The 21,089-nt window shown below is 35.2% G+C and overlaps 1 protein-coding gene across 2 annotated transcripts in view; it reads right to left on the minus strand.

Moving 5' to 3' along the window:
• LOC126775758 (uncharacterized) overlaps positions 1-21,089 on the minus strand; it is a 508,990-nt gene that overhangs the window by 20,284 nt on the left and 467,617 nt on the right. For both annotated transcript variants that reach the window (XM_050497841.1, XM_050497840.1), the window contains exons 4-5: positions 16,499-16,603; positions 11,974-12,056 (exon numbers count right to left, since the gene is read on the minus strand). In XM_050497841.1, coding sequence (XP_050353798.1) covers positions 11,974-12,056; positions 16,499-16,603 — 188 coding nt within the window. The remainder of the gene's footprint in view (positions 1-11,973; positions 12,057-16,498; positions 16,604-21,089) is intronic.

A 21,089-nucleotide genomic window follows, 5' to 3' on the forward strand; every position in this document is an offset into this window, starting at 1 on the left:
TTGATTTCAATGTATTTAAATTTCAAATGTTAGTTAAATTCGTATTAAAATTAATAATTATCACTCCAAAGGTGCTAATAATTGCAATACAGTGTACAACACTAGCGCCAGATGTTATCGATAAAACTACTTTTCTGGGTACTCGTAACGGTATCCTGGCGGAACGGTAGCTGAATTTGATACTCTTAGTATTCTGATTTTTTCACCGTTGAATACGAGATGAATTTGCAACTTATAAACATGTAACATTTATATGCAAATTAAGTACGTGAAAATTTAATGACGCTTGCCTGGATTTAAATGCGCACGGTTACTTATACGTGTCTTTGCACATAGACAATTATAAAGCCAAATCACAAGTAGGTAGATACAGACTAGTATATGTGAGGGAATTAATATGTTACAAAAATATGATAAGATGTAGTAAGCGAGTTTAGGCTATAAATTTGAAGGTTGAACGCGTTAGTGATGGGTTCTTATTTGCTAAATTAATCGAGTGCGTGTTTATGACTCATTGAGTACTTGACACTGTTTATATTAAAGACAAAGGGCTCCAAGTGTTTAGGGAAAAATAATTAAATATGAAAAGGTTTCGTGGCAAGCAAACGATTATTTTAATTAATTTATATTTCAAATGAAGAGCATTGTTAGAAAGGAGATTATTAAATTACCTTAATATATAGAAAAGTATCTATCATATACCGTTTATTTCTACTGGTGGTAGAGCTTTGTGCAAGTTCATCTGGGTAGGTACCACCCACTTATCAGATATTCTACCGCAAAACAGCAGTATTTGTTATTGTTGTGTTCCGGTTTGAAGGGTGAGTGAGCCAGCGTAATTACAGGCACAAGGGACATAAAATTTTAGTTCCCAAGATTGGTGGCGCATTGGCTATATAAGCGATGGTTGACATTTCTTACAATGCCAATGTCTAAGGGCGTTTGGTGACCACTTACCATCAGGTGGCCCATATGCTCGTCCGCCTATTTATTCTATAAAAAAAAATAATTAAATATATTGATAAAAAAACTAAAAAAAGGGATAGTATTCATTAATGAATTATTTCTATGAAAGCTTTAAAGCGTGAATAAATATTAATTAAATTGTTAGTAAAATAAATAACACTGTTTAGTTACCAGTTTTTGTTTTTTTTTTTTTTATTATATTCGCCGGGAGGGCAAATGACTACTCCACCTGATGGTAAGTGGTAGTAGAGTCCAAACGCGACGACGGCCAGTACAGACGGGAAAAACGTTCTGCACTAGCCGCCTTCGCCTTGCCGGCCCGCAAGATGCCTCTTCACGCCTCGTTTGAAGGAACCCGGGTTGTAAGAGGAGGGGAACACGTGAGCTGGTAAGGAATTCCATTTTTTGGAACTGCGACAAAGAAAGGAGTTGCCAAATTTCTTTGTTCGCGATGGAATTGATGTCACAGTTAGGCGGTGACATCGAGAACCAGCTCGCGTGGACTTAAGAAGGAAGGGGGAAGCAGAAATTAGAGAGAATAATTCCTCAGAGCACTCGCCGTGATACAGTCGATAGAAAGCGCTCAGTGCTGCTATCTCATGACGCAATTGTAAAGGTTCAAGAGTGTTTGTGACCTTTACGTCGCCAATAATGCATACGGCACGTCGCTGCAACCGGTCCAAGGCCTCAAGTAGGTACTTAGCGGAGCCATCCCAAAGGTGCGAGCAATATTCCACGCAAGACCGTACCTGTGTTTTGTACAGCAGGCACAGTTTTTGTGGCGTGAAAAAGCGCCGCACCTTGTTCAGAACTCCAAGTTTCCGTGAAGCTGTTTTTATAACAGCCTCGATGCCTTGCCCTTGGACTAAAGTCGCAGCGAACGTCAATCCCCAGCATGGTGATTTTGCTTTGCATCACCAGCGGAGTACCACAGAGGGAGGAAAGAGGGGAAAATGTTGACTTTTTCGCCGTGAGAGCGCATACCTGTGTTTTCTTGGCATTAAACTCAACAAGATTATCAGAGCCCCATTTGGCGATGAGCTATAACGTCCTATCGAGTTCAGTGACAAGATCCTACCGCCTCTCCTCAATTTCCGCTCGCCCAGCCACTGCGCGTCCGTGGTATCCACCATGCACTGTACTATCATCTGCATAGCAATGTATGTTCCCAAGGGAGAGCATATCGTTGATATGCAAAAGAAAGAGTGTGGGAGATAGCACAGATCGCTTGGGGACCCCAGCATTCACTACATAGAATTGTGAAGCGCAACCATCAACTAAAACACGAAGGCTACGCTTGTGTAGTAAGCTGGCAATCCAGGTGCATAGCTGAGCAGGCAGACCATATGCCGGTAGCTTGGAGAGAAGACTTCTGTGCCAGACCCTGTCGAAAGCCTTGGAGATATCGAGGCTGACAGCCAACGATTCTCCATGCTTGTCGATAGCTTCACCCCAGAGGTGCGTTACGTACGCTAGAAGATCACCTGTGGACCGTTTTGGTCGAAACCCGTACTGACGATCATTAATTAAACAGTGATCTTCTAGGTAATGGATTAGTTGGTTGTTTAAAATCCGTTCCATCACCTTACAAAGTACTGAGGTGATAGCTATTGGCCGATAATTTGCCGGGTCAGACCGATCCCCTTTTTTGGGAACCGCTTGCACATTAGCTCTTCTCCAAGCCTCCGGCACACATCCCGAAGAGAGAGAAAGTTGGAACAGGCGCGTTAACACAGGAGACAGCTCCGCTGCGCACTTCTTCAGCACTATGGCTGGTATTCCATCGGGACCGCTAGCTTTCCGTAGATAGTTCCGATCAAGTGATTGCAGCTCCGCACGCACATCACGTTGCCTGATTTTAATGTCAGGCATCGTATGGCCACATGAAGGTATTGTAGGTGGCAGCGCACTACAATCATCGATGACGGAATTGTCGGCAAAGAGTTTAGCCAGGAGATCAGCTTGCTCTTGCGGACTGTGAGCTAGCGATCCGTCCGGATTTCTGAGCGGTGGCAGCAAAGGTTGGCAGAAATTGATTTGCACAGACTTGGTCAGACGACAGAAGCTACGGGAGCCCCTAGGATGCGAAACAAGGTCATGACCAATCTGAACAATGCGCTGTGCATCCGCTCTCGTGTATGCCTTTCTACAGGACTTGGAATTTTTATTATAGTTTGCTTTCAGTGAGTCAATGTTAGATGCCCTGCTAATGCAGCCGTTGATCCACTTGCGATATGCCGACTGCTTAGATGATACAGCATCGGCACATTCACGAGTGAACCAACGGTTACGCGTACTCCTACTGACGAGATCTGAGCTAGGAATGTAGTATTCCATTCCCAACATGATCTCGTCAGCAACAGCAGCGGCACTAGCTGTCGGGTCATTCCCACTGAAGCAACGTTCCTTCCAAGAGACCGACGCATAGTAATCGCGCATACCGTCCCAATCCGCCGACTTATAGTGCCAAACGCAACGTTTGCATACCGCTAGTGGCGGCAGCTTGGCCTGTGGCACTCTGGTAGATATAAGGCTGTGATCCGAAGAGCCAAGAGGAGCCTGAACCACAACCTGATATTCCACCGGGTGAGAAGTCAGCAGAAGGTCCAGTAGAGAAGGTGCTTGCCCATCAATGTCTGGGATCCTGGTGGGCTGATCAACCAGTTGGGTCAAGTCATGTGTGAGAGAAAAAGCATGAGCAGTCCTTCCAGCATGGTCAGTTTTGAGGGATTTCAACCATGATTCATGGTGAGCATTAAAATCCCCCAAAAACACCAATTCCGCGTTAGGAAATTGCTCTTGCGCAGCATCTGCCACCCGACTAAGATGGTCAAATAATCGGCTTGTCTCCAAGTCACCATTGTGGGATCTGTAGAGGCACACGTAGACTCAGATCTGACGAACCAGGTCCACACGTACCACCAACATGGAGAAGGAGGGGTCCTCCAAGCAGCGCAGTCGGTGACAGCAAAGATCCGTCCTGACGAACAAGCATACTCCGGCTTTCGCTTTGAAGGATTCTTCAAGCGTGTAGCCGGGATAAATAAGGTAGCTGGTATCGGCAGGACGGAGTATTTGTGTCTCCGTGAGAAACAACATTGCTGGCCGTGCTGTCTCGAGATGGTGGTGGATAGCGTTGAGGTTAGTGTGGAGTCCACGGGTGTTAGAGAACTCGACCTCAAACAGCGAGGGTATGGTGGGGGTGTGCACCGCTGTACGACCGTTATTTCTGTTTTGTTGCGCCATTTGGGAAAAATAAAATGGAAAAGAGACGTGAAGCGAGCGATGTATTGCCACGATAGGGATGGACAAAGTGTGGAGGCGTGTTTCCCCAAGTGGTTGCCAAAAGGAAAAATACACTGACCCGCCGGACGGAAGGGCCCCCGAACCCCCCCGGAAGTGGCCGCCATTACCGGACCCCACCTACCGGTCATCAACCGGCACGACGGTCCACCCCGAGATTTTGCGTGGCCTGGTCGGGCAGCCTCACGAGCTGGTTAGGCACGCTCGGGCCCCTGTACTATGCCACGGGCGGCCAGCGGAACAGCCGTTTCTTCGGGTCTCCCTGTCCGGCAGGTCAATACAGTTTCCCCCGGCATTGGGTCAACAGCCGTCTCCATTGGACCAACACCCATCGCGGCAATACTCGCTCGGGCTCTGGCTGTACGCTGGCTGACCTCGAAACGCGGCTGCAAGCCACTTCACGAGTTTTTCACCATGCATACGGTGGTAACAAGCCAGGCGGATGTTTAACATCCTACCACCATGAATATAATGAACGTTCGGAAAACTATCATCGGACCTTGACGTATTATTTAATATCGTGTAATTTCCTTTTTTAACTATTAGTGAAAAATTGTATTGAATTTCTATATTATATAACAATAAAAGATAGCGCCGTTAAAAGAAATGCGATGAATCTGCTAGTTTTTTATACATTAGTGAAGAATTAATTTTAACAGTTTGAATATATAAAACTGTAAAATACAAAGAAGAAGTGAAAAATATCCTAATTTCCCACCCTTAGAGATAACAAATAACATGTAGAATAGAAAACATACAAATAAAAAACCTAGTTAATTCTTAAGTTAACAGATAAGAAATAAAAAAATATATGTCAAAGAAAAAAAAAAGATAATGTATACAATACGGTAAATCGTTTTAAGTTTAAATGTAAAATATATAGGACCTTTAACAAGCACTTCGTTAAGAATTTAAATAAAACAATTTATTATTAAAACGCTTTCTTCGAAAATGTTCGGGAGAAAATGAACCTAATTATATCGGAATGTACTACTCACCGTTCGGAATGATTACGAACAAAGTTTTTTGGATCATTTTGCTTGAATTGAAAACGTGAGGGTACGGTAATCTTTTTATTTTTATATTTCTCGCTTATTAAAATGAATGAAACTATTATTTTGTGTGATTTAAATAACCGTGTTTATAGAATGATAGCTATTGAATATTTACAACTTTTTTATAGAGCCAATAGCCCAGTGGTTAATATACGTGAACCGTAACCGATGATTTAGGGTTCAAGCAAAAGAACCACTGATTTTCATGTGCTCAATTTGTTTATTCACCAAGTGTATCAATAAAATCATCGTGAGCATGAGACGTTACGTTACTTATTTTTATTTTTTATTTAAAACATCAGATATTTCTATATATATATATTGCACCTCAATATAATTTATACAGTACGTTTATATAATTTATACGTACCGCCTTTTGAATATGTTTCTGTTTGGTAAAGGTTGACTAAAGATTGAGTGTTAAAATCCACCTTTTATCCAACTAAATTTTTGTCATAGCTTCATACTATGTGATAATGTTTTCATGATCATTGTATTGGTTTCATGCAGCTTTCAAAATATTTTAATCAAAATTAATTCAAACTGAATAATTTAATAAGGTTGCGTAATTTTAAGTATATCTTTGTTTTGACCAGAAAATGTGGTTGACACTGGATTCCCGGCAGATAGTAAAACAGCGAAATTTATGATTATAGCAAGAAAAAAAAACATGGATTAAAATAATTAAAACATAAGCGCTTGGTAGTAGCAAGTTTTAAACTCTCGAACCTCGAAAAGCACGTAAGATCGGTTACATTTGAATCAGATTCGCTTGGGGATTTCGCTATTTCGACACTTACTTGGCAGGATTTTCTATTTTCTAAATTATTTGTCCAATGACTTCAATAAAGGCGATCATTTTTGTGATTGCTTTAAAAATAAAAAGCAATAAGTGATATTCCAGATTCGAACTAAAATGATAAATATGGTTATTTAAAATCATTCGTTATAAATTTATGTTTACGAATGTTACGAACTTTTTCGATAAATTTTTAGTGTTCAGGAACAAATCAAATTGATTGGCTTCCATTGAATTAATAAAGCGATCCCTATAAGTGATTACTTTCAAATAACTGCCAAAGCTAACTCGTGGCTTTTGTTTGATTCGATGTTGAGAAATGGATTCATTTGCGAAAGTTTTAACGTTAAATTTATGAGTTTTTTTTATATATTCCTTTAAAAACAACGTATTTAAAAAAATTATATTCTCTGTTTTTCTTGTATTTTTTTTGTAGCATAGGTAGGTGGATTAGCGTATAAGCCATCTGATGGTAAGTTATCACCAACGCCCATAGCCATTGATTGGCATTGTCAGAAATGTTAACCATCGCTTACATCACCAATGCGCCACCTTGGGAACTAAGATGTTATGTCTTCTGTGAATTACACTGACTCACTCACCCTTCAAACCGAAAAACAGCAATACCAAGTACTTCTGTTTTGCTGTAAAATATCTGATGGTGGTACCTACTGCGACTGAGTTTTAATTCAGTTCACATATTGTTAGTTCTCATACTTTTGGTGTTGATGATAATGCAATCTAGTAGTGTTCAGAATTTTATTTTTCAAAATGGCCGCCATAATCTATTTTTATTTCTCATTTTATATTCTAATGGGTTAATTTGTGATTCTGTTACGATATAATCTATATATGCGAAGCGTAATTATAAAAATATAAATGTTTCTCGACAGAAAAACCCACTAACTTTTATGTTTTTTATCAGGTTTGAACTGGATCGATAGTATACTTAATTAAACTTTGACTAGTATTCAATTGGGCTTTTGTTATGAACAAATGGTAGGTGCAGTTTTAGTTTTGTGATAAAAAATTGCTAAGACTGTACACTACACTCTACACTACGTACATTACATAAAATAAAACAAAATCCCCCACCGCGTCATTCCGTCTGTCTAATCACGATAAGCTGAAAAGCTACAGAACGGATTTCCATACGGTTTTCACAAATGAAAGGAGAGTTTCACAAGAAAAGTTCAGGTGTATAATTCAAAAAGGTTTTGTGTAAATTGATTGGAATATGACGATAATTATTGAAGATATTGAAAAATCAATGGCAACTGAGAGTTGTACTAGCCTACAGAGCGTAAACCAAAAGAGTTATAAAATTATGTAATACGATATAAACGTTTTATTATGTATTTACCCATTCGAAGTCGGGACGGGCAGCGAGTGTAACTTAACGGAAGCATAATGTGTACGCATGTGTATGTGTATGTACGCTTTTGCGTCCCGTAACAGTGAATATCCCACTGCTGGGCTAAAGGCCTCCTCTCCCTTTTTGAGGAGAAGGTTTGTAGGTTATTCGACCACGCTGCTCCAGTGCGGGTTGGTGGAATACACATGTGGCAAAATTTCAGTGAAATTATACACGATGTTTTCCTTCACCGTAAAGCACGAGATGAAATATAATCACAAATAAGGCACATGCAAATTCAGTGATGCTTGCCCGGGTTTGAACCTACGATCATCGGTTAAGATTCACGCGTTCTTTCCATCATACTGGACCATCTCGGGTTGATTGATGATGATTTTGTGTCTATTTTATAACAAATCGAAAAACTTTTCTTTTACAAATGTTAGTTCCTATTTATTCGTTCGTTCGTTTAATTTTACGCCTTAAGCCAGTTTAATAACAGACGTAAATATTATACCTTTGCTTAAGGGATCAAATCATACATTGTAATGATTACGTATTTACATAGTTTAATGACGAAAGTAATTTTAATAGTTCAGAGTTAATAACGCCATATTTAATACTACTATTCGGCCGCGGCTTCGCTGTCTTATCAGGTAAAAAAGTAACCTATGTCCGTGCTTAGGGTTCAAGCTGTCTTCATAACAAACTTTATCAAAATCGGTTTGGTGGACAGAATTACTTTCACCTTTATAATTATAAATAAAAATAAAATTATAAATAAAATAAAAATAATATTAGTATATATAAACAACGTTTTTTTCTATGTTTTTATTTTATTAAAATAACATTATTAATACAATAATTATTCATAACATTATCTTTATAATCGTTTGTATAAATTGTTTTCAATTAATTATTAAATTATAATTTACGCAACCAAATTCCGTTATATTATTATATATCGTATATTGATCATTATTATTAATCGACTTATTACAATAAGCGCTTTGATTAAATTTTGGTTACAGCGGCCATTACGACCGGAGACTAGAAACTACGCAGAATATACATGTATATATACATATAAAATAGGCATATTCAATTCGTCTTTGGAACTCTCTTCCACTAGAAGCAAGACGTGCACCAACTATTACTTCTTTTAAAAAAATGATAAAAGATCACTATCTTGCTTCATGAAGAAATACTGCAATTAAATATTTTATTTATTATGTAAGTATCTATAGTATGTAAATGTATATATTTATAATGTGTATGTATATTATATTATTATATAATTATATATTTATTTATGTATCGTATATATACATATATATATTGTATCTATTTTTTTTTTTATGTATTAAATAATTTGTACACCCCTACCATCCTATCTCTCTCCTCTACCAAAGGTTGCCTGGAAGAGATCGCTGTTTTAGCGATAAGGCCGCCTATTGTACATTTTTCTTTTCTTTGTTTTTGTTTTAATCCTATTATTTTTGTCTATATTGGTGTGCAATAAAGAGTATATAAAATAAATAAATAAAATAGGATATGTAAACTATATTTGCAATTTGCAGTCTTATATTTAAAATTTATAATCCGAGATTAAAATCTTTGTTGTTTAGTTAAGAAATGATCTCTCTCTCTCTCTCTTTTATTATTAAATTGATATTCGAAAAAAAAAGATACAGTTTAACTAATCAAAGACTGAACCAAGTTTATAAATAAGGACGATAGTTACATTCTCACACTTTATCATTCTTAAATCGTCCTGTTATCCTAGTAATGTTAAAATACTTCGTTTTTAGTTTTGCTTTAATTTATGTTACGCAGCTGGTAAAGTAAAAGTAAAGTAACGGATTGTAATTGTCTGAATACTAGAGAAAAGCCTCCTCGTCTCGTTAAGGAGGTTTAAAAAAATAGTGATTAAAGTAATATAGACTGAGGTCTGCATTTTTTTTATAATACAGCGCAGATGAGTGTATATTTCATCAGTTTAACTTATACAAAGCCACTACGGATAAACAAAACCTAACAAGGTAGCTACTAAACCAACGGGTAGTCTTGCCTTAAGTATTACGTATGTGCATAATAAAGAAGACAAGGCACACAGTCGCGACTCCTCAGAAAATTATAGGAATAAGAGGCTCTTGAATAACGTGTTCAGATGTTAATATAATTTATAATTTGTATGCCTCTGAGAATAAATTAACGCTTAGTAACCTGACATGCATAAACACGTTAAGAGACTTTTATTTTGAAAGTCCGATATATAATATAGGCAATTTTTATATTATATATTATATATATATATATATATATATATATATATATATATATATATATATATATATATATATATAATAAAAAATATATTCTAATAAAAGTTTTTTCCATTTAATTTTAACTTTGGCACCCATAAGCCTTGTCAGCTTATCTGAGTGCAGCATAATCTGCCGACATTGTCTTGTCTTTGAATACATTCTTCAACATAGAGGTACACATCAAACATATTTAATAAAAATAATACACAAACGATGTCACACTAAATACAGCGTATTTAATATTATAACTTAAATAACAGCAGTAAATAGAACTTTCTAGAAATCTTTAATTTTTTATTTTAAACTTTTCTTTCAAACATCGAATACTGTAAATAACTTTTATAGTCTGCTTCATATTGTTTCTAAAGGAACGTTATAGCATTTTTCCCACCCTGCACCTGTTGACGGCGCGAAGTTGGCGCTTGTTTAAAGTAAAATATGACGTCTACTGACGCTGCAATCGTCTCCAGCTGAGATATTGGAAATCTGTTCCACTAAAGCGCAGTTGGAGGCGTTAATATTAAAGTCTTTGTGACAATAGATTCGTCGTAGTGCCGTTTAGTTGACCAGGTTTTGAAATATTCTTCATGCACAAAAATATAAAATACTAGTCGAAGCCATTGGAGATAAATAAAAGGAACCAATTTATAAAAAAAAAATTGTGACGTGCATTTTCGTCTACCGCACAGAGCACAGAAACATATCTATCGAATAACTAAAAATTGCACTTGCAATGCAATCAAACAAATCGTCAGTTAAGATGAGAGAGTCGTATCCTTCGAAATCATATTAAGAAAATTACTATTAAAATGAACATACTTTATTCATGTTGACATTTTTGTATAAAATTTACAGGTTAAAACTGAACGTAAAGATACGACCGGTTGAATTTAAATTCTGCAGTGGAGAAATGGAGAATTTCTTGAAATTGAAGCTTTGGAGAAGATTATGAAGCTATATATATACTTAATATTATATTAAATAGCCAGCCCGTTTAGGTTTCTAATTATGACCATTTTTATGGCCTTTAGTTGTTTGTTTGAGTTATTTCAATGATTGATGTATCTCACTTTTTTATTTACACTTAGCTATTACTAATTTCCGCCCGTGGCTTCGCTCGCGTCTTACTATATAACAGTGTTAAGTACCATGTCCTTCTTTGTACTCCTGCCAACGAGTATGCAAAGACTAAGATCAGAATATTTTGAATTTATTTTAATTGATCTCAAAAATAATATTCTGGAAAGTTGTAAGTCTTTGATTGCCGAATAAAATAAAATAATATTTTGTGTAATAATATTAGGTCCTTACATATGAAATTAGTCGTACTGACCACTTTGATCTGAAATATCTCCTCTTTGGTTAAGAATGCCAAATTCAAATTTATAAATTCATTTAGCTGGTACATTTGAGTTTTAAAAACAGTCATTCATTTGTTTTTCGTCATTATTTTTTTCTTTGGCGTAGTTTATTACCGCACAATGGAAAACAAGAAATATCGGTATATTTACGAGTACGAGTTCTACTACAACGCAAGACGTGTGGTCTTGCGTTGTCGTGCACAACAAACAACCACTAAGTTAGATGAGCTACAATTGGAATGTCTGCGATATCCACCGTACTCTCCGGACTTGGCTCCAACAGATTACCATTTTTTCCGGATTTTGGACAACTTCTTACAAGGAAAAAAATTCAACTCCGATGTGGCAGTCCAAACCGCCTTCAAAGAGTTTATTGATTCTCGCCCTCATGGTTTTTTTAGTAAAGGGATTAAGGACCTATGAGATACCAAAAGTGCATAGATAACAACGGTGCATACTTTGATTGATTAAATATATTTTACAAAACAAAATTGACTTTGTATTCCTCCTGTACAAAATGCCAATTTCATATGTGAGGACCTAATATTAATGTAAAGAATATGTGCTGATTTTTTGTATTTTTTTTAAATTATTTCATTTTATTTATCATTATTATATACGTATCTTAAACATGTCATATTGCGTCTATTTAGATTTTAGTATACTATAGAATGAGCTCAATTTTTGTCTCAAGATGTATTCATATACATATTATTTATATACAACAATACTATCGAATTACATAGAGACGGTAAAATGTGAATTAAAAAAGTATTGAAATGATAATAATCGTATGGTTCTATCTTACCCGGTGCAGCAATTTGTGATTCGCAGAGATCCCCCGTGTATCCCGGCGCACAGATGCAGCTCACAGCCGCTGGACCCATTTGCCTGTTAATAATTAAAATATTTTACTAAATATTCACCTTCTACCAACTAATATGGTATGCAAACGAGGAGCATGTTGTTTTTATGCTCCTCGTATTCTACATGCTTCCTATTCTATATATATATATATATAGAATAGGAAGGCGGACGAGCATATGGGCCACCTGATGGTAAGTGGTCACCAAACGCCCTTAGACATTGGCATTGTAAGAAATGTCAACCATCGCTTTCATAGCCAATGCGCCACCAACCTTGAGAACTAAGATTTTATGTCCCTTGTGCCTGTAATTACACTGGCTCACTCACCCTTCAAACCGGAACACAACAATAACAAGTATTGCTGTTTTGCGGTAGAATATCTGATGAGTAGGTGGTACCTACCCAGAAGAACTTGCACAAAGCTCTACCACCAGTGTAGAATATCTGATGAGTGGGTGGTACCTACCCAGACGAGCTTGCACAAAGCTATACCATTAGTGTAGAATATCTGATGAGTGGGTGGTACCTACCCAGACGAGCTTGCACAAAGCTCTACCACCAGTGTAAAATATTTGATGAGTGGGTGGTACCTACCCAGACGAGCTTGCACAAAGCTCTACCACCAGTGTAGAATATCTGATGAGTGGGTGGTAACTACCCAGACGAGCTTGCACAAAGCTCTACCATACTTTAATAGTACAAAATTAAATTTATATTAGTGAGTTTTAATTTCGCAACTGTAAAATGATGACTTAAGTATAAATTGCTATTAGAATCCATTTAAATTATTTGGCTGATATATTATATACGTACTTGTATTAAGCATACTTATATACTATATAAATAATAACTCTGTTATTAACAGAAGTTGTAGTTATATATTTTTATCTTTAACACAGGGCTTCAATACTTCACGATTAAATTTGTATCTATATTTATATACGTATAAAGTTATTATAAAAATTGCTACTGAATTGCAAATCATGAGCGAACTTTCTCCTCAAACGACGCATAGGTATTAACCCAGTATTGGTATCATTTTTATTTATTTATTTAACAATACAAATAACAATTATCCGTCTATGCATTTACACACAATATACACTATAATTATTTTAAATAATACATCTTCAACTTACAGGCAGTTAATTTTACTTTAAATCATGATCGAGTAAAATAATATCAATTAGCAGCATCGCATTGCTATCGATATTAATGATAAGTCTCTGTGCAAATAATGACTTAAAATACAGACGAAATAATTAACTTATATTCAGAATGAATATTTTTCCATTAGATTGTAATTTAAAATATCCTTGAAGATGCTCAATGATATTAACATGCAAATAATTTCAGTATAATGGATGAGCTAAGGACTCGTCATAATCGCTTCGAGTCTCCATCCAGTGTACTCTCAAGTGTACATTTATCAGTTCTGCACACTCGCATTTATAGCGTAATTCATAGGTTACGAGATTGTATGGAAATTGATGCTATTATCACGGTTTTGAGAGCACTTCACGCAGGCAAATGCATTACGTCAGGCAAACAGTTTGAAAGCGTTTCAAATTATGCGACACATACTGCCGCCATGCATCACGTACATCGCGCCATTTTTTTTTTACAGATTATAATAGCTTATTTTCTATTTTATGGTCAAAATTCAAATGAGAGTATTTCACATCATATTAAGCGAAATGACGTATTCGATAATTTCGATTTCATAAAAGTTGTAACAAGTAATTTATACTTTAATTGTTATTAAATATACTTTCACTGTAAGTATTAGCTTAATGTAAAAATTTAAAAACATTTGTATAAGACATATCTATGTGCTTTTTGTATTCGAATGGCTGTAGTAAATTAATCGTTTAGTGAGTATAATATTGTATGTATATTGTATTATAAACAATATAACCGTCTAAAGTTTTCATTATAAATATTGAGAGTTCTCTATTGTGTGCTGCGCAGAACTCGTTATACAGAGGAAATTGCGAGTATTTAGTTTGCGACCCGTTTCGTATGGACAGAAATTTTATTTGCATTAGTTTTAAATTATAGAGTAATGAGAGTTTTATATAACATTTAAAGTATGTCTATAAATAAATAAATATTTGCAAAATACCTTCTGATGTATGATTAAATATTTTTAACCCTTATTTTATCTCACAGTTATGTATACTATTTATAATATTATTTCCATAGCACTGACAATGTACGAGTAGCATTATATTTTCAAGATTAATTAGTTTAGTAAGACAACACAATAATAATGTGTAATGGATTCCCTAACGTTTAACAAAAAACATTTGACAAATTATCATTTTACAAAAAGCGTTCCAGAAACTATTATGGTGATACAAAACTTATTCCGCGAACATATCTTTATGAAAGATCTTTTTTTGTTATTCTGTTTTTTAATGTTATATTCATCACCGTAGATAGACATTAGCGGTGTGAGAAATATTAACTAAGCCTTACATCGTCACTGTACCTACACTGGCTCACTCACTCTTCAAACCGGAACGCAACAACACTATTGCTAGCGATAGAATATCTGATGAGTAGGTGCAACCTACCCAGACGGACTTACACAAAGTACTACTAAACCTAGTAATCTAGTGAACCTTTTGTTTTGCTTGATCGGTAAATGTTTTACTTTGCACTGCATGTAAAATTTTAATTTATGTTTTTATGTCCTAACTAACTTTGGCTAGGTTAGAAAAGACCCATGGTAGCAAGAAGTGTTAGATGGAGATGATCTCCTTTTGTAAGAGTGTTTTGTAGCAGGAGGCCGTGGACTGAGAACGTGAGAAGAGTGCCTCTGCTGATCTGATCTGCCGAAGAAGATTGGAAAATAATTCGGAGCTAAATGAGGGTTACAAAGGTGAGCCAACCGTCGAGGCATTACGGCAGTATGCGCAAGTGATCCCGAGACAAAGAAAAGACGGACTTTTAGGGGGTAACCTGGGCCCACTGGGCGCTGGCGAGTGCAACATACCCTCCACTTCATGTGGATTGTGGAGTGATCGTGTAATTGTCGTGTTTATTTTAAGAAGGAATATTTATTGCTTTTCAGAAAAGTAATGAACAACTATCATTAAATTAATAATCATTTAAACTATCATAACATCACTTTTATTACTTCGCAACAAATAAACTAATCTACTATCAAAAATTGTACGCCAAGAATATGAATAAAAAACACATAAAAACCCGGTCGTTATTTGTTTTCGTAATGCTATGCTAAGCAGAAGTCGAGATTAACAATCAAAAATATTGTTTTTTACGTCAAAAATAATAACTTCGTACGAAAAATACTAACGATATATCAATTATTAACTAGGTTAAGACAGACTTTTTTATAGTTTTTCCTTAGTTTAGATACTATTATACCAGATATATCTATAATAATTTAATTGTGTACAAAAAAAAATATAAATTGAACATTACATTTTTGAAATGAATCATATTATAACAAATAATAGGCATGCGTTTAAATTTATATGTTTGGCATTTCAGTGAATTTGCCGTGGAGTACCGGCTTAGAATAGTACTCCCCCAATCTCATCCCGTGGGTGTCGTAAGAGGCGACTGAGGGACGGGGAAAAGGGGGGATGGGCAGCAGCGTCCCCCCTCCCATAAACATCTTACCCCCTACTGCGCTCGCCAACACGCCTGCCCAGCGCGGCGAGTATGGGCAAACCCCTCCCTAAATGGCAGATGCGCCCAAAAAAAAGGCCCCCAGTTACCGGCAAGCCCGTTTTTGGCAAGCGCAGCGTAGGGCGCCCTCCAGCCAGGTGGACCGACGACCTTAAGAAGGTGGCGGGCACCAACTGGATGCGGAAGGCGGAGGACAGGGAGCTTTGGCGCACCTTGGGAGAGGCCTATGTTCAGCAGTGGACAACGATTGGCTGTTGATTGATTTCAGTGAATATTTTTGCTTGCCATATTATCAAAATCTAAATATATAAATTTATACTTTTGAATTGTCATCTTCTCTATTAAATGTTAAGCCACCATTTAAGTTAATATAACGTGAAATTTGTGTTTTTGTTATGTTTTAAAAACAGAGATATTCTGTTATGTGGTTACTACACTATTTGTAATCTTTCACTAACTGGCCTGAAATTGATACGTTTTGTTAAAAGTGTAATCAATTAAATTGATTCTATGCATAAATATTCTATATATAAATTGTTTTGAAGTAGAAAACTAAATTTAAGTAATGAAAATAAAGCTCGAATAGTGCGCGTCAACAATATTTGAATATTTGCTAAACAATAATGAGCCGTAATAACTTACTTTGTAACGTATATAATAAATGTCTCTTAATTCTGGAGAAAAAAAAAATCTTTCATTAGAAGTTAGGTCAAGTAATATAAGTTACAAATGCACAAAAACTCGAAATTCATTTATCAAAACACCTGTATCTACTCATAAGGTTTGATGTGGGTCGTGCTTACCTGCAAGTACCTCCGTTTTTGCACATGTTGGAGGTCCTTGGGCATAATGGTCCGACGCCGCAGTCCGCACCGGAATAACCTTCGAAACACGCGCAGTAAAACTCCCTGTGACAGAAAAATATTGCCATTACAGAAAAATAGATAAAAGGGATGCCAAATTTAAATGTATTAATTTTTTCTTTTTATATTTGTAACCTTATTAAAATGTACTTAAATGAATACGTATGAAAAGATTTTAATAAAGAAATGTATGACTGGAACGAAAAAAATGTTTAATTTAAATATATATATATATATATATATATATATATATATATATATATATATATATATATATACATATATATGTTGACTCTTACAAGCACTTTCACAAGACTCATATTTACTCGTTTTATTTAATTAACTAATCTACTATGATTATGTATGCAATAAAATAACTAATTTTTTTACAAATTTTTAATATAAGATAATACGTATTACTTAAAAACTTTGTAGGAAACACAGATGATGCTTATTTAAATATTGATTTATCTTTGTCGCGTAATTGATTTCACATTCAAAAGAGGAAGACACAGAATTTGTTAAATAAGCAACTTCTAAACAATTTTTTTAGGTAATGTCGTAAATGTATTGCTCAGTATATGTTTAATTATTACATCGCAAATAAAGTAATAGTTCCATGTAAATGGATACTGTTAAATTAAAATGTATGTGGCTATTGAAATGCAGTTCAATTAATGAAATACTTCTGCGAATTTAGTTGTGCATTTTCCACTTTTGTTTTTTCGTGCTTTATTTCTTGTTAAAATTTCGAGCATACATAGCCTATATATGGGCCATAATTTTACTGGTGGTAGGGCTTTGTGCAAGCTCGCCTGGGTAGGTACCACCCATTCATCAGATATTCTACCGCAAAACAGCAATACTTAGTACTGTTGTGTTCCGGTTTGAAGGGTGAGTGATATAAAATCTTAGTTCACAAGGTTTGTGGCGCATTGGCGATGTAAGCGATGGTTAATATTTCTTACAATGCCAATGTCTATGGGCGTTGGTGACCACTTACCATCAGGTGGCCCATATGCTCGTACGCCTACCTATATACTATAACTATACTCAAATACACTATGTAATAATAACATCATATTGCTTCGGTGTTGTGTGTAAGGAGGGAGCCAATTCAAGATATGTTAATCAAGGACAGTTTCGCTATTAGCGAATCTCAAGGAAGACGTAAATCTATAGCGGGTTTATCTCTACTCCTTCTTCGATTGAAATATAAAGCAGCTTAACTCTTTCGTCTCAGATTGCTGTCTCATCGGATTATGTGACTGAGGGAATAGAGAGTGCATCTATGCTTATGCACACAGCTTAGAACTATAATTGATTATATGTGCAGTTGGCTTTTCTCCATTAAGAAAGGCTATCGGTCAGAAGGATATCATCATCGTGAGCAAGATTTGCCCGTTTACTTTGAGATGGCCGGTACCTCCCGCCGCGCTTCCCCGCACCGCGCTTCAAATCAGACCCGCTTAGTACGGATAGCAGCGCTTATTCACGTAACGCCATCATATAATTATTTCAAAATATGCCTCTTATTGTCTCTCTCTATCTATGTTTGTGACTGTGTGTATGTACGTAACGTACATGCACACAGTAAAAGTACGTAACTAAACTAAAAATAAAAGATTTTCCATAAAGCCATAAGCCAAGCTAACTTTAATTTTAAATTAATCCCTATTATTCTTCGTGACTAATATTGTTAATGTGAACGTAGGTTATCACAAATAAAAGTTATTAACATATAACACTAATAAAAATACGATTATTATTTTTTTGTCCACAGTACTAATAAATGTGGCTATGACGTCATTTGGAACGGCGGACTGCTGCCATCTCGAAATGAATGGGTAGTTTCTACATAGTTAGAACATAACTATTGTACAATCCCTTTTACAATAATAATTTTCATTAAAATTACTAGTTATTTTAGTATTGTTATTTTGTCAAACTATGAAAAAATTTCATGTCAATTTTTTTTTTTTTATAAATTGAACTTAATCCAAAATTATTAATCCCATTTTATATAAACAGGCGGCTTTAAGAAAGTATCCTTCTGATTTTTGCTTTAGTAATCAAGATTAATTCTACAAGATAGCTGAAGTGGAATAATCTCTAAAAAGTATTTATATCTTTTAGCTTTTCCTCGGCACACTGCCAGGATTTGCTGGTTACTTAAGCTGTGCTTGATACTTTTTTTATTTGTAGCATAGTGTCTTGTTTTTCGCTGCGCGATGATTATCTTTTGTGATCGTTTTAGTGTACTATTCACACATAAAAAATGATTAAGTGGATATACGTCGTTGACCTTGATCAATTCGGCGTTAGCGATAAATACCGCGCGGAGACCTCATACCCCCTGTGCCTTGTGTTTGTGGAGAAAAGTATCACTGCGCTGTTCAGCACAACGTTTCGTAACGCGCTGATTTATTAGGCGATAGATTGGTAAAAATATCGCTAAAAATATGTCCTGCAAAATTAATTCAGAGGTTCCCTTAGTATTGTGTTACAAAATATTTCAATGTAAATAAATTGATCTTGTAATAGCTAGATTCAATTTCAGAGGGTACTTGAGGATTTCAAATTGTTTGTAATTTATTTTGAAAGGAAGAGGAAATTCTATATATCATTGAGATTAACATATTATTATTTATTTATTTTTCGATAACGATTACCGAAAAAAAGGAATTAATGTAACTATATATATCCTCGCCTTAATAGTAATCATAGAAAAGATAGATAAGAAGAAGTCCTTGTAAAATTTCGGATACAGCCGCCAATTTCAGGTACTATTCAATAGCACAGGAGACATTATAGTGCATATCTACTGTCTGTGCGAATGCTGTCTTCTCCCAAATTTTCATAATGTAATGTGTAGATAAGTTGACAAGATGAATGAGATACTGCATGATTGTGTGAGTGGATTCATTTGCTTTCCGTGTGAAGAAGTGTAAAACTGGTAATTTCTTATTACAATTATTTTCTAATATATGCCTTACTTAATATTGACAAAAGCTTATTGACAAAAAACTCAACTATTTATTGATCAGACCCGGAACTTGAACCCAGGGCCTCGAAATTTGCGTTCTTATAAGCTTGTCACTAATATCTAATAGACCATCGAGATTGTAAAATAAACGATTGTTTGTAGTTTAGGTTAGCAAATGAGCCTGACAGAACCAAGAGAGAATCTGACAAAGACTACCCAAACCGAAGTTCAAGTAGCTTACATCCAGTGTTAATATTTACAAATATCTTAGAAGTGACGCAGTTAATTTACCATGAGTATAATATTATACCATCTAAATATTATCTAACTAGTGCCTGAAAATACATTAATTAAATGTCTTGCGGGCTTACATGTATACGTGCCTCGTAATACTCACCCAGAACAAAGTGTTTCGCGGAAATAGTATGTTCATGACGGAATATAACATGTATTCACGAAGTTTCAGATCGGAGTTTAGATCAGTGAGCAATAAAATCACCCGTTCTAAATATTATTTTTAGTAAATACTTGGGTAATGTGCTATTTTGTAAAGTGCATTAACACAGCGCAAAAAATATTTTGAATTTTTTTAGATTTATAACAAATTCATTCAGGTATTATTAAATTAGTACATTTAAATTGTTTTTTAAGGGACTGTCCACAAATGTAATGTTTTTAAGTTCTCGTCTAAAATGTATTTTAAATGCCTGGGCATATTTGGATGTATGAGGTATTATTAAAATCATTACGTCATCCCGATAACACTGTCTGTAAATTCATTCATCCATTCAGGATAGTCGTGTTTATTAATTTTTTTACTCATGTTTTTAAAGTAGCTGTTATTAATTTGACTTGTATGCACTAATTAAAGTTCTCTCTAAATGATACATAATATTTCTTTTAAAAATAAATAAAAAATATAAATCAACTTTAATTAAATTTATGTAGGATACATTACTTTATTTTTCAGAACCCTATTTAAAAATTATTTTGTATTTTACTCAAATGACAATTTATTTTTACATATTCAATATTTTTCGTGTAATTACGAGTAGTGAGTTACTTGTATAGGTAGTCCGAAAAAGTGTGTCTTCTTATTTGTATGATAATTTACAACAGAAATAAACATGCTGAAACTATAATTATTTTGATTTAAAAGTTTCATAGATTTCTTTTATGGACGAGAAAAATCAAAAAGCTTTGTCTACACCACTTCAGTTAAATTTGCATATGGTCAAAATCAATGACTTTTTTTGGTAATTGGTTGATATCATTTCTAGATCGTCTTTTGTTTTGAGAATACCAGCATCTAACTATAAATGCCGCTGCAGTATTCGAGTTGCGAGATTGCCAACTATAATTCAATAGAAAGGGCTGGGGACGTCGACTTTTCTCATTTCTTGTACAACATAAACTTATGTCGTGAACAAAAGCTCTGTGTCGCATCAATCATAGATGACGGAAGACGAAGTATTGTGGACGTTTGACAAATAATATTTATTCCATAATTGGATTTATTTAATCCTAGATTAGTATCGATTGTAA

This window comes from Nymphalis io, chromosome 19 (genome assembly GCF_905147045.1).
Source record: "Nymphalis io chromosome 19, ilAglIoxx1.1, whole genome shotgun sequence".
Lineage (NCBI taxonomy): Eukaryota > Metazoa > Arthropoda > Insecta > Lepidoptera > Nymphalidae > Nymphalis > Nymphalis io.